This window comes from Aulostomus chinensis, chromosome 22 (assembly GCF_037954235.1).
Source record: "Aulostomus chinensis isolate RoL2024-O1b breed Wild chromosome 22, RoL_Achi_v1.0, whole genome shotgun sequence".
Taxonomy (NCBI): domain Eukaryota; kingdom Metazoa; phylum Chordata; class Actinopteri; order Syngnathiformes; family Aulostomidae; genus Aulostomus; species Aulostomus chinensis.
This window is the reverse complement of record NC_141341.1, coordinates 13081966-13100000: the sequence shown is the minus strand read 5'-3', so window position 1 is coordinate 13100000 and position 18035 is coordinate 13081966. Positions and strand designations below refer to the sequence as shown.

The 18035-nt window shown below is 44.1% G+C and overlaps 2 protein-coding genes across 3 annotated transcripts in view; one reads left to right on the top strand and one right to left on the bottom strand.

Annotated features, from left to right (window-relative positions):
- cpne4b (copine IVb) overlaps positions 1–3932 on the bottom strand; it is a 28191-nt gene extending 24259 nt beyond the window's left edge. Inside the window, exon 1 of the mRNA XM_086192590.1 lies at positions 3593–3932. The gene's annotated coding sequence lies outside the window, so the exon portion shown is untranslated. The remainder of the gene's footprint in view (positions 1–3592) is intronic.
- Positions 3933–4873: 941 nt separating this feature from the next.
- dync1li1 (dynein, cytoplasmic 1, light intermediate chain 1) lies at positions 4874–16603 on the top strand. Of its 2 annotated transcripts, XM_086193761.1 has the most exons (14): positions 4874–5157; positions 5405–5478; positions 7311–7427; positions 7531–7761; positions 8640–8794; positions 9476–9569; positions 9923–10058; positions 10827–10938; positions 11087–11146; positions 11227–11271; positions 11357–11444; positions 11530–11652; positions 11813–11833; positions 15372–16603. In XM_086193761.1, exons 1-14 carry the CDS (start codon positions 5054–5056, stop codon positions 15488–15490), a joined length of 1479 nt encoding a protein of 492 aa, XP_086049887.1. In that variant the 5' UTR covers positions 4874–5053; the 3' UTR covers positions 15491–16603. The 2 variants fall into 2 exon arrangements, with proteins under 2 accessions (XP_086049887.1, XP_086049888.1); XM_086193762.1 differs by lacking the exon at positions 11813–11833 and having other exon boundaries at positions 4882–5157.
- Positions 16604–18035: the final 1432 nt, after the last annotated feature.

The following is an 18035-nucleotide window of genomic DNA, read 5'->3' as shown; positions in this document are numbered from 1 at the left end:
TTTAATTATTTGTCACCCATCTCTTTGTGTAAACATATGGAGATACACACATCCGCACAGAGTCCCTCCTCGGGCTTGCAGGTTTGATTTCCATCGAGGATGTGTGTTATTAAAACGCACCTCATAGCAGCTTTTCTATACAGTAATGTTCAATATCACACACACATTAACATTTAATGCGTTACGAGGGAGAACTCAAATATGTGCAGACTTTTCATTTTTGCTACGATAAAAACAGAACCGGTACTTTTATTGTTCCAGCGAACTTCCGTGAACTCACACGATTCCCAGCGTAGCTCCGCCCACATCTCACCTGAAAGGTATACTCATCCTGAATAACGCCGGTGTGGGAGTGAGTGCAAAGGCTTTAAAGTAGTGTTTCTCAATCACTGGGCCACGGCTCTTGGGTGGGCCATGGGTACGCTCCGGTGAGCTGAAAAATACTTTAAAGTATCATTTTCATGCTTCAATAGCCGTAATTCGGAGGCATGATATTTTGGGGTTGTCTGTCTGTAAGTCCATCCCTTTTTTATGATCTCTTGAGGGAATTAAAAAAAAAACTTCCATGAATATCCAAAGGGACGTGAGGATGGACTGAAGGATTTTGGCGGTCAAAGGTCACAGTGAGGCACACTCACACAGAAAAAAATGCTAAATTTGTGTATTAATACAATTTGAATCACATTAAAAGTGCTATGTCAAACTTGCGACATTTCATTAATACGCTCAGATGAATAATTTGATTACAATAGAAAAGGGTAGCCGAAATAACGTGTTTTTCTTTAATGGGGCTTTGCCGTTTAGAAGGATGAATGCAGTTGTATCAGAATTGGTCCTAAAATCTAGAAATAACTTGGGTATTGTTTAAATTCTGGTTCATTCCTCTCAAATTCAACGGGTTTTCAATCTTTGGTTTACGCAAACTCAAGACGTTAAGTTTTGTTAAAAAGCACATCAGTAAAAGCTGCGCTCTGAATCGAACAGGTGGCTAAACAAGTCGACAGATGTTGCAGACATTAAACGTCAACGCACCAAAAAGAGAGGAAGAGCAAAGCTTGCAGCGGAGAAACGTGCTCGTCTCATGAACTTTTCTTCGGCTAAGAGCTTGCTTTCGACTACAATCTCAAATCCAATTTGCTTTCGGCGCAGGAGCCCATGTTGACGCAAACTTCTAGGTCGCCTTCATAATACATCATCCCTGCATTTTCTAGCAGAACCTGCTCAAAAGGACCAGTTCTGAGAACGTAACTTCTCATGCGAGAGGTGGAAGAGAGGGAGGATCGGCCCGGAGAGGCGATGTGACTAACTTAGCTCAGACAGGGGGTGGAAGCCATGGCAAAAGGATTGCTGCTGGCTCCGTCTAAAGGTAGAGGAACTCTGCCAACCAACACCTCAAAAGCACACTAATTAACACGTTATACTTTGCCTGTGTGATATGTACAAGGGACTTATGTGTTAAAAAGATGTCGTGTTAATTAGCGAACAGTGGAGCTGCTGAGTTTGAGAACAACTAGGCTGCTTCCAGTTTGGCAAAGACCTCCACTATTCTCCTCTGTTTGACGCTTGCCGTCTCTTCACTGTAGCTTCATGTATGAGATCCGTCTTCTCATCCAGCTCTGCAAGAGTGGGTTTTCCGCAGTGTGACAGCACCCCACCCTCTAACAGGTGTTCATTTGCCAACTAATACAGTTCCTCCAGTGGACAGTTATTTAAAATCTGCTACAGATTTATCGCTGTTACCTTGCAGACGCTGCATCACATGTATAATTAATATCAAAATGTATGGATCTTTTTGTTTAAGAGGGGCAGATTCCTCAAGTCCACTTGGTCCAACCACAGTTTTGATGTGTTGGATGTTACAAACTGAATATTAATGCTGTGGTCTAGTAGTATCATCCTTGGGGAGCTAAGCTCTTGGAACTGGGTCTGACTCTGACCTGGATCTCTCTCTCTCTCTGTCTGTCTTCCATAATTCATATTCCGTGTGTGTGTGTGTGTGTGTGTGTGTGTGTGTGTGTGTGTGTGTGTGTGTGTGTGTGTGTGTGTGTGTGTGTGTGTTTGCGGGTGATTATTACTTTTCGCTAGCACACTGAACGGAATGTATGAAGACCAATGGACCTGAACAGAGCCACAGGGCAGGTGTGTTACATACGACAGACGTGTGTAGGTGGCATGTTTTCCCATTGTAGCCTTGAGAAGGGTTTTCTACTCGTCTGCGTGTGTGCGTGCATGTGTGTGTGTTCGTGTGTGTGTGTGTGTGTGTGCGCGCGCCTGTCCGTTCCAGTTGAGAGCAGATGACACTGATAGTGACGGAGGATGTGGAGGATTTCTACGGCCCAAGTTACTGTGTGCAGAATCACCTGTCACATACGTTGCACTCCTACATGAGTGACAGCGACTTCTCACGTCATGCTTTGTCGCAACTACCTGACAAAAAAAACGTCCTAAAAAACAGATTTTCTATGATAAATACCCATATTTACTGTTCCAAATACATTCATGAAAGAGAGTATTGGGCTCTATACTTTTTATGGTTTATACTTGTCTGTTTCCAAACATGTCTGATTATCATGCGGATAATTTGCGAAATGTAGTGTGTAAACCCAAAATAAGAGCCAATCAAATGCCAGAATAGCACCGATTGATTAGTGGGTGATATGAGATGTCTTAAAAATCATTTGAAGGCTCCTCACTGTCAGCTCTTATTCTCCACACTGAGACAATCAATCACTACTTGGTGCTCAATTACTGAGACCCTTGACTGTGTGTGTGCGTGTGCGTGCGTGTGTGTGTGTTCACCTTCACATGTGTAACTGTGGCAGATGTGACATTAATGATTCAGCCACAGGAAGGTCCGTGACACTCAAGTGCACTATAATTGCTCTGTCACATATTGATTATGAGACTAAGTGTGGTAACATCCCAGCCACAGTATGAACTAAAGAGGCATGTGACGCGTTATATATGGAATATTAATCATGACAGGTGAAGCTCCGCTGAAAGGGAGGACATGAAAAAAGGGTCTGAGAGGAGTATCAGGAGTGAAGCAGTCTGGTGTTGCGAACTCGGTGTTATTAGAGCTGACAGGAAGAGAGAGGGAGAGAGAGGACTGAGGATGGGGGAGAGGGGGATTATAGAGATGGGTTGAGAGACAGAACTAGAGGAGGGCGAGGGAGAATGAATGAGGGGGAAAGAGAGAGAAACAGAGAATAAGGCGGATCTCCCCCTCTCATAGGGCTTATCTTGTTTTAGCACTCCAGCAGAATACAGTTAGAGCAAAGGCTTTCTAAAAGAAGGTGTTTTACACTATTGGTGCAAAGAAGAACATTCATTCACAGGGATCTTTAGAAAATACTTGCAATAATATAAATGATGGAATCACCATGGTATCCTAGGAAGTCACAGAAAATTGTCAAAGCTGAAGTATTCCTTCTGCATTCAAGCTGCAACCTTCGTCTAGCATCACTCACAAGACACTACAAAACAATGTCCTATGCATATTTTAGTAATAGCCTACATAGTTGTCTTGCAGCGGGGTGACACATGCACCATCCGGGATGCGACTATATAGCTCCTACAGAAAGAAACTCACCCCGACGACCAGGAAAAGGGGAGCCGATGAACTTCACCGCCGTTTGCGTGACAATCACGGATGCCTCACTGCCTCCGGACCCATCTTCTTCTCTTCACTCTCTTTGTCTGTGTGTTTTCTCAATCACCTTCACTGCAGAGCTAAAATAAGGGGGTCTGGCGCTGCTGACAGCCAAACAGAGCTCCAATTCCCACGGTGAGGATGCGCTCCGTGCGCCTGGTTTACTCTGGGAGAAGGATGGGGAGGAGGGGGGCGGTGCGCCACTTAACTGGAGTTTGTAATCCGCTGGCTCCACCGGGGGCCGCAGGGAGCGCACCGTTTATCCAGGGACAGGTGGGCACGTAACGCAGAGTACCAGCGCCATCTCGTGGTGGCAGCGCGGAACTGACGCTTGTAAGGAGGATTTTCCGGTTCTCGGTTTTGATTGGCTGAGATGCGCTTCAGTGCTTTTATAATAAGCGATGACCGCACACCTGAGACCAGTCGGCAGTTCATTTAAAGTCCACATGCGCCCGCAAGATTCCGTTATGATTAATTTAAAACTTTTCATAACAACGTAAACGAAGCAACTTTGGCAGCTGAATGATATAAACAGGAAAGTTTTACATCATATTTGAGTATTCATTAGTTATATGAAATACATATATTAGTATTTTTAAGCTATTGTTTTCTGCTTTTTACTGGAGTCTATTGGTTCGGTTGTTTCAGTTTTGTAGTTTCTATTTTAGTGTCCACTCATCTCAGATCAATTTAGCCTATTAGTTCTACTTTTTCTTCACACATCAGACCAATCACTAACCCTAATACCTAATTGTTACTACTTTGCAAACAAATAAGCAGCAATTAAACATCCATGGGTGATATTTTAAACGCACTCACTCACTTGTCCTACTCAAGATGAGATGAGCTTTATTTGGCTCGCTCTTTGCTTTGGATCGATCTACAGATGTTTTATAGGCTACACCTCCTTGCTATATCGTTCAGGTCAGCAGCATGAATTCTATAGTCAATCTGAGATGCATCCACTTAGTGATATTACAGCTTTGTCTCTGTCAGAAAACATGGCCTGGCTTTGTGGAGGATATTTTGTTTTAAGGATTTCTGCCGTAGTTTAAAAGCTCATCATCCTGATCACTAAAATCGGGATAAATAATACAGATTAGCATCGCAAAATATGTCAAAATAGCTTATGTTTTATAATAGGCTTTGTATCATCTGGGTCACGCCCGCGGGCGATCGGACGGTATAAACACGTGAACAAGCTCCTCCGTCCTGAATATGGGACTCGACTGAGTTGTAGATTGAACTCGGTGTCCGTCCAGATGTGTCACTTTGCGGATGAGATCATCTGAGCTTTGTGCGGGAGGACCACGCCCCGGCTCCGGCGTGCAGTGCACCAGGCTAGGCTAGCGCGGAGCTGCTACATCCGGGCACTCTGCTCGGTTTACAAGCCCTGCGAAGATGGCGACTTCAGGGAGGAGTGCATTATTATCCTCCACATCAACTGGATCTAAGAACACACTGGAGAACTCCAACCCAGAGGAGGATGACGGGCAGAACTTATGGTGAGTGAGAAGAGACAGAAGCGGGGTTATTGTGAGCGGGGCTTTCAGACGCAGGTGGGCTTTAGTGCTGGGAGGAGGATGGTTTGACAGCTAGCCTGCTAACTAGGCTAGCTAGCATCAGCACCAGACTGGATACTGGTGACACAGCAGCTCGCCTTAGCCACTCACTGTCAGTCCTTGTTGTTGTTTGTTTACTGAATAAACAAGCGTTGCCTGGCATGTTGTAACGGGGTGGTTTTGTCTGCAGGTCGACCATCTTGAGTGAAGTGTCAACCCATTCAAGATCAAAACTACCGTCTGGGAAAAATGTCCTGGTTATGGGTGGGTATCTGCGTGCAGTCTCCTGGTTAGCCAATAAGCATTGTTAGCTTCAGGTGATCATTTCAGACTGTAACAAACCGTGGTAGCAGAGCTAGCTCGCTCTGGAGTGATGGTGCCATTGTGTTGAAGACAGGTAGTTGGCTCGCAGACAGAGACAGGTGTATTTTCTACATGAATGCACGCGCACCGGGGGCGCGCATACATACTACCTCATCGTCTCGTGAGAAAGAGAGAGAGAGAGAAAGCGTGTCGGGCCGTTTGGAAACACTGCAAGTCATTCTAGCATGCTAGTAGCAGCTAGATGCAGATGATGCTGAGGAGGCGACCATCACTCGGCGTGTTTGAAACACAATGGGTGGCTCCTCGTGTCTCGCTGCTGTCCACACACACACACACACACACGCGCACACACACCGAGATAATCCGCTGCCTGCTCCCCATCCCAGCTAATCAGCGAGGTTGTTACCAGTGTGCAGCTACAAAGCATTTTGTTTTTTTCTATCACAACAGCAGTTAGCTTTGTATAAAGATGCACCACGTTGGTATAAACGAATAAGGCATAGTATTAGGATCAACGCAGCCTTCACAACACACACACACACACACACACACACACACACACACACACACACACAAAACAAATAACAATGGTATGAGCAATGAAGGTAAATCAGTATCGATTGTTTTGCATTTATGTGCAGGAGGTTTTCATTCATTCATCATTTGGTGCGGCAAGTGTGTACTCCATCCAGGCCACCTCTCAGTGTATCAGACCTGCAGTGTGTGAGTAGTGCAGCTCATATGGTGCACGGACTTCTACTGCATTGGCTCGCTGCTACTTTACCATTCAACACACACGGCGGGATACATTTTAAAAGCTGTGTTCTCCTCTGCATGATCATTTTCATGCCGGCCTTAGTCCAGTAGGCAACTCAGAACTACAAGTTTCCCTGTGTTGCCAATGTGTTGCGTCCACTAATTAAACTTATCTTAAATGATAATAAATCTATATTAATGTTGCAAGATTTGGTAAAGAAGTCATCTTGCTATGATATCACAAACTAAAACTATCACGAGTGTACTTGCCCGGATATCTGGAAAAATGCACAGCTGTTACTTTAATTTTAAACACTTATTTTTAAAAATACAAACCTAAACTAGCATGATGATAGATTCAACAATAGTGTGTCAAAATACCGTTTTCAGTTGATATTGTGGTACTGCAGAGAGGCCTTCCAAGAAAACACCTTGATCCTCCCAAAAATCCCACCTTTGTCATTTTAATGCATTTATTGAAAATGAGAATAATCATGTAAAAATGTAAAACATGCGCTCTAATACAGCAAATCATAGTGTAATATCAGTAAAAAGAATCACCATCAGATTTTTTCTTTCAAAATGGTAAAGCCCTACTGCACGACTCATTTCAAAATAATGTTTTTTCCAAATGAAATGAATAGCAACAACAAAAACATGTGGCTAAAATAAAGCTTAAATCATCTGCGACATTCAAAGTAGAAATTTGCGATTGTATAAAGGGGAAGGTCGACATCAAGATTGTCACGTGATGAAACATGCAGCGCTGCTCGATAGCTATATATTTGTGAAAATCGAGGTTTTCCGTCATAAAACATAAATCAGGTCTAATTTTTGGACTAACTTGAACTTGTTGGTAGAAGAAAACAAATTGGACACCTTTTTTTTCAAAGCATGTTTCGATATATTCATGCATGTCTACAGGGTCTCTTCACCTGGGGGATATTAGTCGTGCTATTGTTTTATTCTACTCGCCCTAATTCTGTTACCTACTAATTTTGTGTGTGTGTGTTTAGGTGAGGTGGGCTCGGGGAAGACCACCTTGGTTGCTAAGCTACAGGGAGTCGAAGAGTACATGAAAGGGCGGGGCCTGGAATACCTCTACTTCAGTGTCCATGATGACGACATTGATGGTAACCATCGACTGTCGCTCATGAATCAACAGAGAACTTTCAGAAATAATCCTGCCATGGTCATGTATGAATGTGTATGTTTGTGTGTGTGTGTGTGTTTTAGACCAAACCAGGTGTAATGCCTGGGTGTTAGACGGAGACCTTTACCACAAAGGTCTACAGGGAGTAGCTGTACCAGTGGATGCCATCAGCAACACGTTGCTGCTGTTAACAGTTGACATGTCACGGCCATGGAACGCACTGGACTCTCTCCAGAAGTGGGCCGCTGTCGCCAGGGAACACATCGACAAACTGCGGGTCCCCCCGGAAACACTGCGGGAGCTGGAGCACAGACGTGAGTCATACTGACTGCAGGCAGATTGAAGTAGAAAACAACGTCAGAGTTTGTTCGCTGAGGTATGGAAACGGGTGTTTTAATCAGCTGTTGTTTTTCTTTGAAAACCGCGGACCCTCTGAGGTTTTTGATTCACTGTATGGTCACACAAGGACCAGTAAAAGCCACAAAGTCGTTAGTTTGCTTTGAGAGCCGGCGTGTGTCTGCACTGGGAAGGCAGTTTGTGATGCCAAAATAAAACCCAGCAATTTAATGGCAATAAGCTATGATGCTGGCAGGAGGCAACCGAGCAGCATCAAGAGGAACTCCTCTAGAGAATCTCTGAGTACGCAACCAGGTAAACCTACTCGTTCTCAAGCAGAATAGAGAAGAGATCATTGTCATTATGGGTTTTCCGATGGCGTAGGGCGTCCCTGCTTGTGCACAGAGCCATAAATAAAACAATGTACATGAACCAAGGTATGTGAATGTGTTGATGACGTGCGTCATCGATTAGCAAGACAAAGAACCTTCCGTCCTGTTGAATCCCCATCCCAGCATCCCTGTCATCCCGTGTGAACGTTCAATACGTCGGAAAAATCTTTCACTGTTACAAGAACCTGCGTAGATTTCCTCAACTCTGCAGTGTTGAAAGGGTCCATGTTAGTTTCAAACTCAGTAAGTAAATAACTGAGGAACCATAATAGATTTTACATCTCTCCAGTGAAACCTTCTATACAAATACTGTTCTAGGTACGATGACAGTCAGCAGCATTGTTTCCTCGTGAGAGGACGCTTCCACCTGCAGTATCACGCTCATAAACCACAAACACGCATCGTTAGATCAAACTGATGAAGACCACATCTTTACTATACAGTCAAGTATTGTTTATGTGTAGTTGTAAAGCAGTTCCAGGAGTACACAGAGCCAGGCAGCGGGGAGGACGGGACCCCACAGAGGAGGGCTGAGGACGAGGAGAGCGTGCTACTGCCACTGGGAGACAACACACTCACACACAACCTGGGTATACCGATGGTGGTCGTCTGCACTAAGGTACGCGCGCGCGCGCGCACACACACACACACACACACACACACACACACACACTAACCCTACAACCATCGCCCTTTCTGAGATATAACTTAAGAACATTTTTACCAAATCATTTGAAAGTTTACACATGATTCTAATCTGAACTGGATCCCTGTGGTTTTTCATCGGTGTTTCCTGTGGCAGCCATATTGGATTCTAATTGTTATACAATTTTAAATAGTCCTTACATGCTTTGATGGGTTTGCTTTATATTTTAGTCAATTGTTCAACAAGAGTCGGCACATGAGTTTTAGTACATGTTTTGGAACGTTCACTCCCTGTTGCAGCCATATCGGATTATGGACTTGTGCCAACAACAAAAAAAACCACAAAAAAAATCACTATCTTTGACATGCTTTGATGAATTTTGTGCACCAAGATATTAAATTGTCTTTGAATAGTTGTGTGAGGATCAGCTTATAACATTCAGCAGATGCACCAGGCTGTTGCGGGCTGTTGAGTCCAAGCAAGTTGTGCTAGATATGCTCGATAAAGGAGGTACATGAAAGTAATTTACACTTGAAATATTTAACGAAAGATGAAATCAGCTCATTGCAGCACTGTGCTGACTAGTTACACCACACACACACACACACACACACAACACTCACCTTTATCTGACACCTACCTGTCTGTCCTCAGTGTGATGCCATCAGCACATTGGAGAAGGAGCACGACTACAGAGACGAACACCTGGACTTCATCCAGTCCCACATCAGACATTTCTGTCTGCAGTGTATCCTTCACAGAATCCACAGGGTTCCTTAGATTTTATAATACCTGAAAACAAAAGGAAACCTTGGCGTGCAGTGTATTCTGATCCAAACCTTTGATGCAGTGTTTTTCCTGGTCAAGTGTCAGTTTTTCTGGCTTCCTGGAAAAACACTCCTCCCATCTGTTCACAGAGGATGCAGCCATGTGATGGGCACGTTTCATTCTCTGGTCGAATGTTTTCAGTATTTTTGCTGAATTTTGGACACTTTAAACTGTGTCAAAACTGCCAAATCAGCTTTTGCATGTTGTGATAGTTTTGTTTTTACTCCAGTATCAAGAGATTGTTGTTGAGAATATTCTTGACAGCTGTGTCAGATGGGGCCTCTCTGGTTTACACATCAGTGAAGGAGATGAAAAACCTGGACGTGCTTTATAAATATCTGGTCCACAGACTCTACGGCTTTCCATTCCACTGCCCTGCACAAGTAGTGGAGAGAGATGCTGTTTTCATGTAAGCGCGTGTGTGTGTGTGTGTGTGTGTGTGTGTGTGTGTGTATTAGCTGAATTTGATGTTCTGTGGCACAAGACAACATCATTGGACTGAGCTGAAACTTGAAGGGAAGCTTGCCCGTCTCCCCACTGCAGATCATTCTGTCTGTCATACAGTGTTTAAAAGTTTAGCTCTTGACGAGAACATTGTCATCTTCACTTCAGACGTTAGACTGCAGGTTTTGCTTACAAAGCTCTATCTTTCCGTTTGGTTCCCTGACAGCCATGTTCCTCACTGTGTACACACAGCCATCTTAAATGGCTACCATGAATACAAATGGCTTTATATTTGTAGGCACAGCAGATTCGTGGATTTGATTTCAAGGAAGATCGCGTCCACTTTCGGTCCTTCCACATCGTCGTAAGATCATTCTACTTTAAAACTGAGCATCTTCAGACAATTCAGGGGTTTTCTCTAACTTCTCGGCTAACATCCTGATGTTAAGGTTGTCAGGGAGGATCGTAGAGAGGCGTTCTTTCTATAGGTTAACTGTACCTTTGACCACAGCTGAGAGGTATCCTTTCTAACCAGGGTGGTGAAGTACCGACCACACATGAACAGATCACAACGAGGCTTCACGTGCATACTGCTAGTTTTCGTAAGCCGGGAGCAGGATCACAGGTCCTCAGGTGGCTGGTCTTTCTAAGAGAATCGCTAAACTGTTAGCGATTTGCTAACAAACTGCCTGTATTAAAAATGCGGTTTGTAACCCACCCTCTCCTCTTCCAGTCCATCCGGTTGGGACAATGAAAAGAAGATCGCCATTCTTCATGAGAACTTCCAGACGGTAAAAGCAGACGACGGCTTTGAAGACGTAATAGTGAAACCACCAGTGAGAAAGGTACAAGGCCGACTTGAGAGACATCACCATCATCAGCTTTTCATAAGGAGAATGAAAGCGCTATCCAATCTAATTCACTACTCCTTTTGTTGTGTTGCTATTAAAGAGGATGTGGAGGTCAAAATTTATTTTTCTTGCTTCTTATCAGATTGTACATGAAAAGGAGATTCAAGCTGAAGATGACCAAGTGTTCCTGGTAAAATTGCAGGTAGGAAAAAGGTTCAGTTGAACCTTAAAATGTGGAGGGGGGAAAAAAAATGAGTGTGCTGACTGTGCTCTACATTACAGTCCCTGCTCGCCAAACAGCCCGCTGTGACAGCAGGACGGCCGGTGGTGAGTGTTTCTTCTAGTCTGGTTTTGGTTGACAGGATGAAGGAAATTACTCCAAATGTGTGAGACAAACTGTTGGTGTTCGTAGGACACAACAACCAGACCACCCACCGGTTCCCCCAGGACGAGTAATCGTTCTGCAGCGGCTAATGTAGCCAATGCCATGCCACAGTCAGGTACGTATTATACTTCCTTACAGACAAAGAACCACCGTGAGCAAATCTGATCCCCGGCTGTTTTTGCGGGTCTTGGGTGCTGCAGGTCAAACCAGTGAGGGCGTCTTGGCCAACTTCTTCAACAGTCTACTGACAAAGAAAGCAGGGACAGGAGGACCAGGGACGCCAGGTGGTGGTAACAACACTCCAGGAACTGTACGCAAGTCAGGTGAGAACGCTCCTGGTTCGATGTCATCAGTAATGGATCATAAATTCACGACATTCCTCATTCGTTCCTCAGCTCTCTGCTTCTTTATTCATTTATAACTTTCGCTCCTCACCTCCAACCCCTCATACTTTGTCATCTTTTTACTCTCCTTCTTCTCCAGACATCTTGAACATAACACATGGTAAAAAAAAAAAATCCCCTAAAGTGTCTGAGTGCATCTTCCCGGGCACCCTGACACACACTCGTCATCTTTGTTTCTAGCTTGTGTAATAACTGTCTCTCATTCTTAACTACACTCATAGTCTTTGCTGTTAACATCACTCACAATGTGTGTATGTGTGTGCACTAGTCAGAGGATGCTGGCCACGATAAGGTGTGTGTGAGCGAGATATTCCTCATGTATTATTGCCCGTGGATGTCCGTTTCTTTCCTCATCCCTCAGTTCCCATTTACCTTTCTTGAACCTCCAACTTTCTTCAGCATCCAAGCATGAACAACACAGGGATCAAAACTCCTGTATGACCCATTTACAAACACACAGGCTGAGACGAGGGCAATAAGTATTGAATATGCAGATCATATGAGCAACTTTTACTTTCTAAAGTTGGAAGCTATCCAAGCTGAGAACTGTAGTGGTCCAGGAGATGATCCCGTGACTACTGTTGCCTTGGTTATGTTTAAAAACGCAGTTTATTTTATAAAAATCAAACCCTAAAATTGGATGATAAACAGCAACAAGACACAGCTTTTATTTCATGGGCTTCCCTCGTGGCAGAAGGAAACCATCCAGGTTTCACTGGACTTGGCTTGTATGTGTCAGAATAGGTATTAGGGTTGGGCCGAAGGACGCCAGCTTTCACAAACGGCATAAAATCTGCATCCACGCAGACATTTCACAACATGCTGCCTTTAAAATTATGCAGAGAAGTCAGCACAAGACATGCGTTGCTGTCAGTAAAGAAAGATGGTCGCTGACTGTTCTCTTGTTCCAATTCATCCAACTTGTCGTGGCCGCATTTTTTTTTTTTTTTTTGTGGAAATTAAAAGAAACATTCCATCATTGATCGACAAACTCAAAAGGAGCTGCGGACACCATAGACATCCAAACTGCGGCGGTTCAGGGAGGTAGCCGACACACACACACGGTTGCAGGTGGGCAGTGGTGCATCGGCTGTGTCTGATGGGAAATTAGACTGTCAGCGGACCACAGCTCTGAACCGTCAAGTGCAGGTGGATTACGTGAGCCCTGCAGCTCTGACATGTTCACATGGGGTTATTTGCATCCTCCCCCATCAGTGGCTGCCATTAATCTTCAGAATCTTAAGTTTAAACCAAAAAAATAAATAAATAAATAAATTGTCAGAAAAAAATATTTCCCAAATATAATATTGTAATTTTGAAAATTCAACTTTCAAATGAGTTGAACATCACCCAACCCTAATAAGTATCCTGATTTTATATTTGCTTGGTCCGCAACCAAATGATGGCATCAGTCTGGGAGGTCAGATTTGATGATGTAATGCAACCCTACTGTTTCCCCTCCTAACTCCATTCTGTTTCCCCTCTTTTTTTGGCATGCTGCATTGCATTTACACAAACTTTGCACATGATCAGAATTAAGGCTGGCTGATATGTCAATATATATGTATATATATACTGTATGTATATATCTTTTTTGTTTGAAATTTGCTGATTATGTAATATGGGCTTCATGGAGTCCAATGAAATGGCTTATGGCAGATAATTTTCATTACATACATTCAGTTACATATCTTAACGACTGAGATGCGCACAAGATATCGGTGCACTGCACGAAAACGTGTAACATATCATATCCACCTTTAGAATTTTGGTCAGATGCTCCTCATGTGGATGAAACTTTGACTTGCACCTGTTCTTGTTCTGAAATGTCGGATTAAGAGCTAAAGTGCGTCTCAGGGTCAGGAGATAACGGCTTGTGCTATCACCGCTTTCACTCACCAAAAGGTTGAAGATGAAAAGTGTCTGTATTTAAATGTTAAAGGTCTACACCTACGTTGAATATTGGTGCAGTCGAGCGCAGATTATTAACTTTATCCTTTACTTTTCCAGCAATTTTATAACTCAGAAATCCATTAAGTTATTCAAGGTATCAGTGAGATTCATTTAATTAGCTGCCAAAGGCACCCGTTAGCTAAAAAGCTCGTCTGTGTAACGCTAAAACATTGTAAGGTGCTCATAAAGATATATTGATTGTGATTGTGTTGACTGCGACTAACAGCTGAGGGCGTGCTGTTTTTGGGCGGCGAAGACCCCGATACTATCATCATCCCACACTCTCCCATGACATCATCACACTACATCTTTAGTTGTTCTTTTCATTCAGAAATTAGATACTGTGCGTTTACGAGTAATAGTGTATCCTCACTAGGCGATCCGTACTGTACCCAACTACATTGTTCCCCCTATAGTCTGGTTCATTAAACCAGAGCGATCACTGCATACAGCACTCAGGCACGGCGCACTGACCTCGGCCCCCACACAGTTGGAATAGGTGGACTTCAGCAGGGTGCAGTTGCACAGGGATAGACTGTGGAAAACAGCCTGGTGTAATACAGCTGTACATCTTGTGAGGGAGCAAACTTCAGCAGGTGAAGCATAAAAATTGTTCAGATACAACAATGAAGGCATCAGAATATTTCTTACAGTGGTGCACCTGCAGTTCGGGATGCTTCCACTACAGTGTGTACAGCCTGACATCTCTACCCCTGCAGTTCTGCTGCAGACTCCTATAGTCCCCATGGCTTAAAGTGCTCTGGCGTTATGCTGGATTTCTGGCATATGACAATTTAAAACCAATCATTTAATCAGTCATTTGCAGCCAGTGGTATGAGGCCGACCAACCGGTGCGAGCCAATCAGAGGCAAAGCCGGGCAGGACTTGCCAAGAAATGTGAGTGCGGTGTAGCGTTTAGTAGCATGCCAGCAGGCCTTGCAATCTGACTGGAAGTGGAAAAAAAGAAAAAAACAGGTAAAGACAGCCTAACTTGAGAGAGGAGTTAAGAATGATTGGCGCTGGGCTTGGATAGAGGAAAATGGTGGCGACGGGAAGCTGTTCAGCACTGGACTCGCAAATTCAGGGAGCCTGGGTTCACTTGCTTCTGCTGCTGGTGTTCAAAGGAGGTACGGAATGGCAGCAGTGGTAAGAAAGTGCGTGCTCGTCATGAAATTGATGCCTGTCAGAAAGCTTCGGTTCGTGCATTCTGTTATACAACTTTGCTACAGGAATGATGGCTACAGCTGCCACTGCGCCTTCAGTGACTGACCATGTTTGCAACCCCCCCCCCCCCAAAAAAAAATTGGATGAAAGACAACAAAATACATTCATAGCAAAACATGATTTGTCATTGGCAATCATACATATACTGAACACTTCTTTAACCAGGCCAGATGTGAATGCGTCCTGCAGGTGTAGGTTCACCAAGTGTAAGTGTAAATGTAAAATGATCCTCCTCTTGAATATCCCAGCCCTAATTTCAGATATGTGTGAGGGTCTTTGTGTAATTGTGCGCTGTCATCTTCACCACTCACTGCTATGAAATGCTCTGTTGTTTATTGCACTGGCCAATGCGGTTTCTGCATGCTTAGTTACCGAGGTAACTGTGTCCTCCGGGTTTGAATGTTGACTGGATGACAGTACTAAGTCTCGTGTCCATGTGTCTGTCCCTATCACGGATGCAGGTTCGAAGCTGGGCCTGAGCGATGTACAGGCGGAGCTGGATCGCATATCCAACCGGGAGACTGACTCAGACTTGTCCAATGCCAACGAGACCCCTGCCACTGACGGCCAGGACACATGAAGACCAACACACATCACCCTGCTCTACTTCTCTCCTTCCTCCTCCGCCTCGGTCACTCTCCACCTCTTTTGCCCTTCCTCCTTCTGCTCCGTCATGCAGCGGAACAACAAGGAGGGAGGCAGGGGAAAAGGAAAGGTGGACTCCTAGTTTTTGCTCCGTTATTGCTCCTCAAGGAGAAGAACTCGCCCTCTTTTCCCTGTGCCCTTCCCTCCTTCTCTCTCTCTCTCTCTCTCCCTCTCTCACACTCTCCCTCTCTCTCTCTTTCCTGGCTGTTACACTGAGGGCGAGTGTTTGTCACTGTCTGTTACATGAGGGTTTGGGGGACCAATGAGGGGTGTGTGAAGGTTGGAATGAGGAGAAGAGCGAGAGGTGTTTTTTGCAAATGATTAATGGCGAGAATGAAAGTGGGGGGAGGGGTGTTTTCCATCCATTTATTGTGATGGAACGGTTAGTGTTTGTATGGTAGGAACTGCTGAAGGGCGCATGTCGAAGAAACCGCACTTAGATACTAGGGATGAATGTGTGTGTTCTTTGTGTGTTGGGGAAAGTCACATTTTGGACAGAGGAAGAGATTGAGAACAAAAAAATATGCCTGAATTGCAAAGCATCTTCTTTTTTGTTTTGTTTTTTTAAGATGAAGGGACAAACAAACCAGTATTATTTGTGTGTGTGTGTGTGTGTGTGTGTGTGTGTGTGTGCGTGTGCGTGCGTGCGTGTGTTTGTGTTTGAGTGACTTCATTAAGGATGTTATTTCAACCTAAACTTGTCTGAGAGATTTTTGGCTGTTTGTCAACCAAAAAGGCAAAAAAAAAAACAAAAAAAAACAACCCCACAACTGTGCTCTCACACTACAAGCTTTTAAAAGGGTACATACACTATTCTTAAAGCAGGCCAGTCTGCATCACTCACAAACCAAACATGAAAACAAAATTACAAAAGCTCACAGTCTTAGCACGAGTCCCGTTCAGAAGCCACCTGTGGTCCATGATGACACCCACAGTTGGCCGAACTCCCCCTCTGACCTGTAGACAACAGACAGTGCACTGGAAAGGGTGGGTGGGTGAGCTTTACTTGTACAGAAAGAAGCACTAGTGATTAGTTACTGCAGGCAGGGTGATGGGGGGGGGGTGGTTGGGGGGGGGGGGGGCAGGGGGGCAGAGTATGCTAGGGGTCACAACAAGAATGTACAGTCATTGTCTCGCTGATTGGTCCTGTTATTCCAGAGCTCTGTGTTGGCGTTTGTATAATCAGATCTGTTAATCAGTCAAATAAAAGGTGTATTTATTCGGATTCATCCACCGGCTGTTGTTTTTGTTGTTGTTGTTTTTTTAAAAGAATATTTTCATTGTTGAGTATTTGAGGGAAAATTACCATTCTTATATGAACAAAACTCAGTGGAGAGGAGGACAACGCACAGGAGAAACACTCAAATAAACCCAAGTGGCTTAGCAATGGAACCCAGAAGTTAGTTAGCATTGTGAAACGGCTGGTTCCCGCATCTTAAAGTTGATGGGATTTTGGTTTAAATGTCTAGATGAAAGTCGTGGTTAACACAGGCTCAATACATTTGAATGTTTTGTTCTACAACATAAAATACATCAAAACGTACCTGTGAATTTCAAAGTATAAATTTGTGTTAAAAATGGCTGATGCTAACGAGTGGCTAAACAAGACTCCAGAGGTCGGGGGGTTGTTTCCATGGTGTAGTTAGCTCCTAGCTTTACACTTCTAACAATTGCATTCATAATTTCAAAATTCATATAAGTGGTGTTCATTTTGATTTTGGTGACTGTAACATGCAAGGCTCTCAAGCTTTTGTTTGCTACAGAGCTTTACTTTCAGCAATAATCCAAAACCCAATGAAAAAATCTCATTGAGGGGCAGCACGGTGGTGCAGTGGTCAGCACTGTCACCTCACAGCAAGAAGGTTCCAGGTTTGAGTCCCGGCTCCAGCACAGGATCTTTCTGTGTGGAGTCTCCATGTTCTCCCTGTTCCTGTGTGGGTTCTCTCTGGTACTCCAGCTTCCTCCCACAGTCCAAAGACATCAAGAGGGGACGAGGCTGATTGATACTCTAAATTGACTGTAGGTGTGACTGTGAGTGTGAATGGTTGTCTGTCTCTATGTGTTGGGCCTGTGATGGACTGGTGACCTGTCCAGGGTGAACCCCGCCTCTCACCTGAAGGCTGCAGGGATAGGCTCCACCCCCCCACAACCCTTAACAGGATAAGCGGTAGAAAATGGACGGATAGGAATCTCATTGGTTTTGGTCGAGGGGAATCGTGATGATTCTAATGTCTGCGATGGCCTACAAAAATGCATCGGTTCTTTAGCGCTATGTGGGGAGGAGTCACACCTTTTTTTATTCCACTTATTTTAATCTTGCAAGACAACAGGATTACTGACATTTTGAATAATGCATCAGAAAATGGTCAATACAGCAGGCCTTTATGAAACAAGTCAGGCTTATTTACAATGATAATAACCAATAATGTTTAAGTTGCAGTTTGGCTCCTAATAAACGTTCAGGACCGGTGGAATCAAAT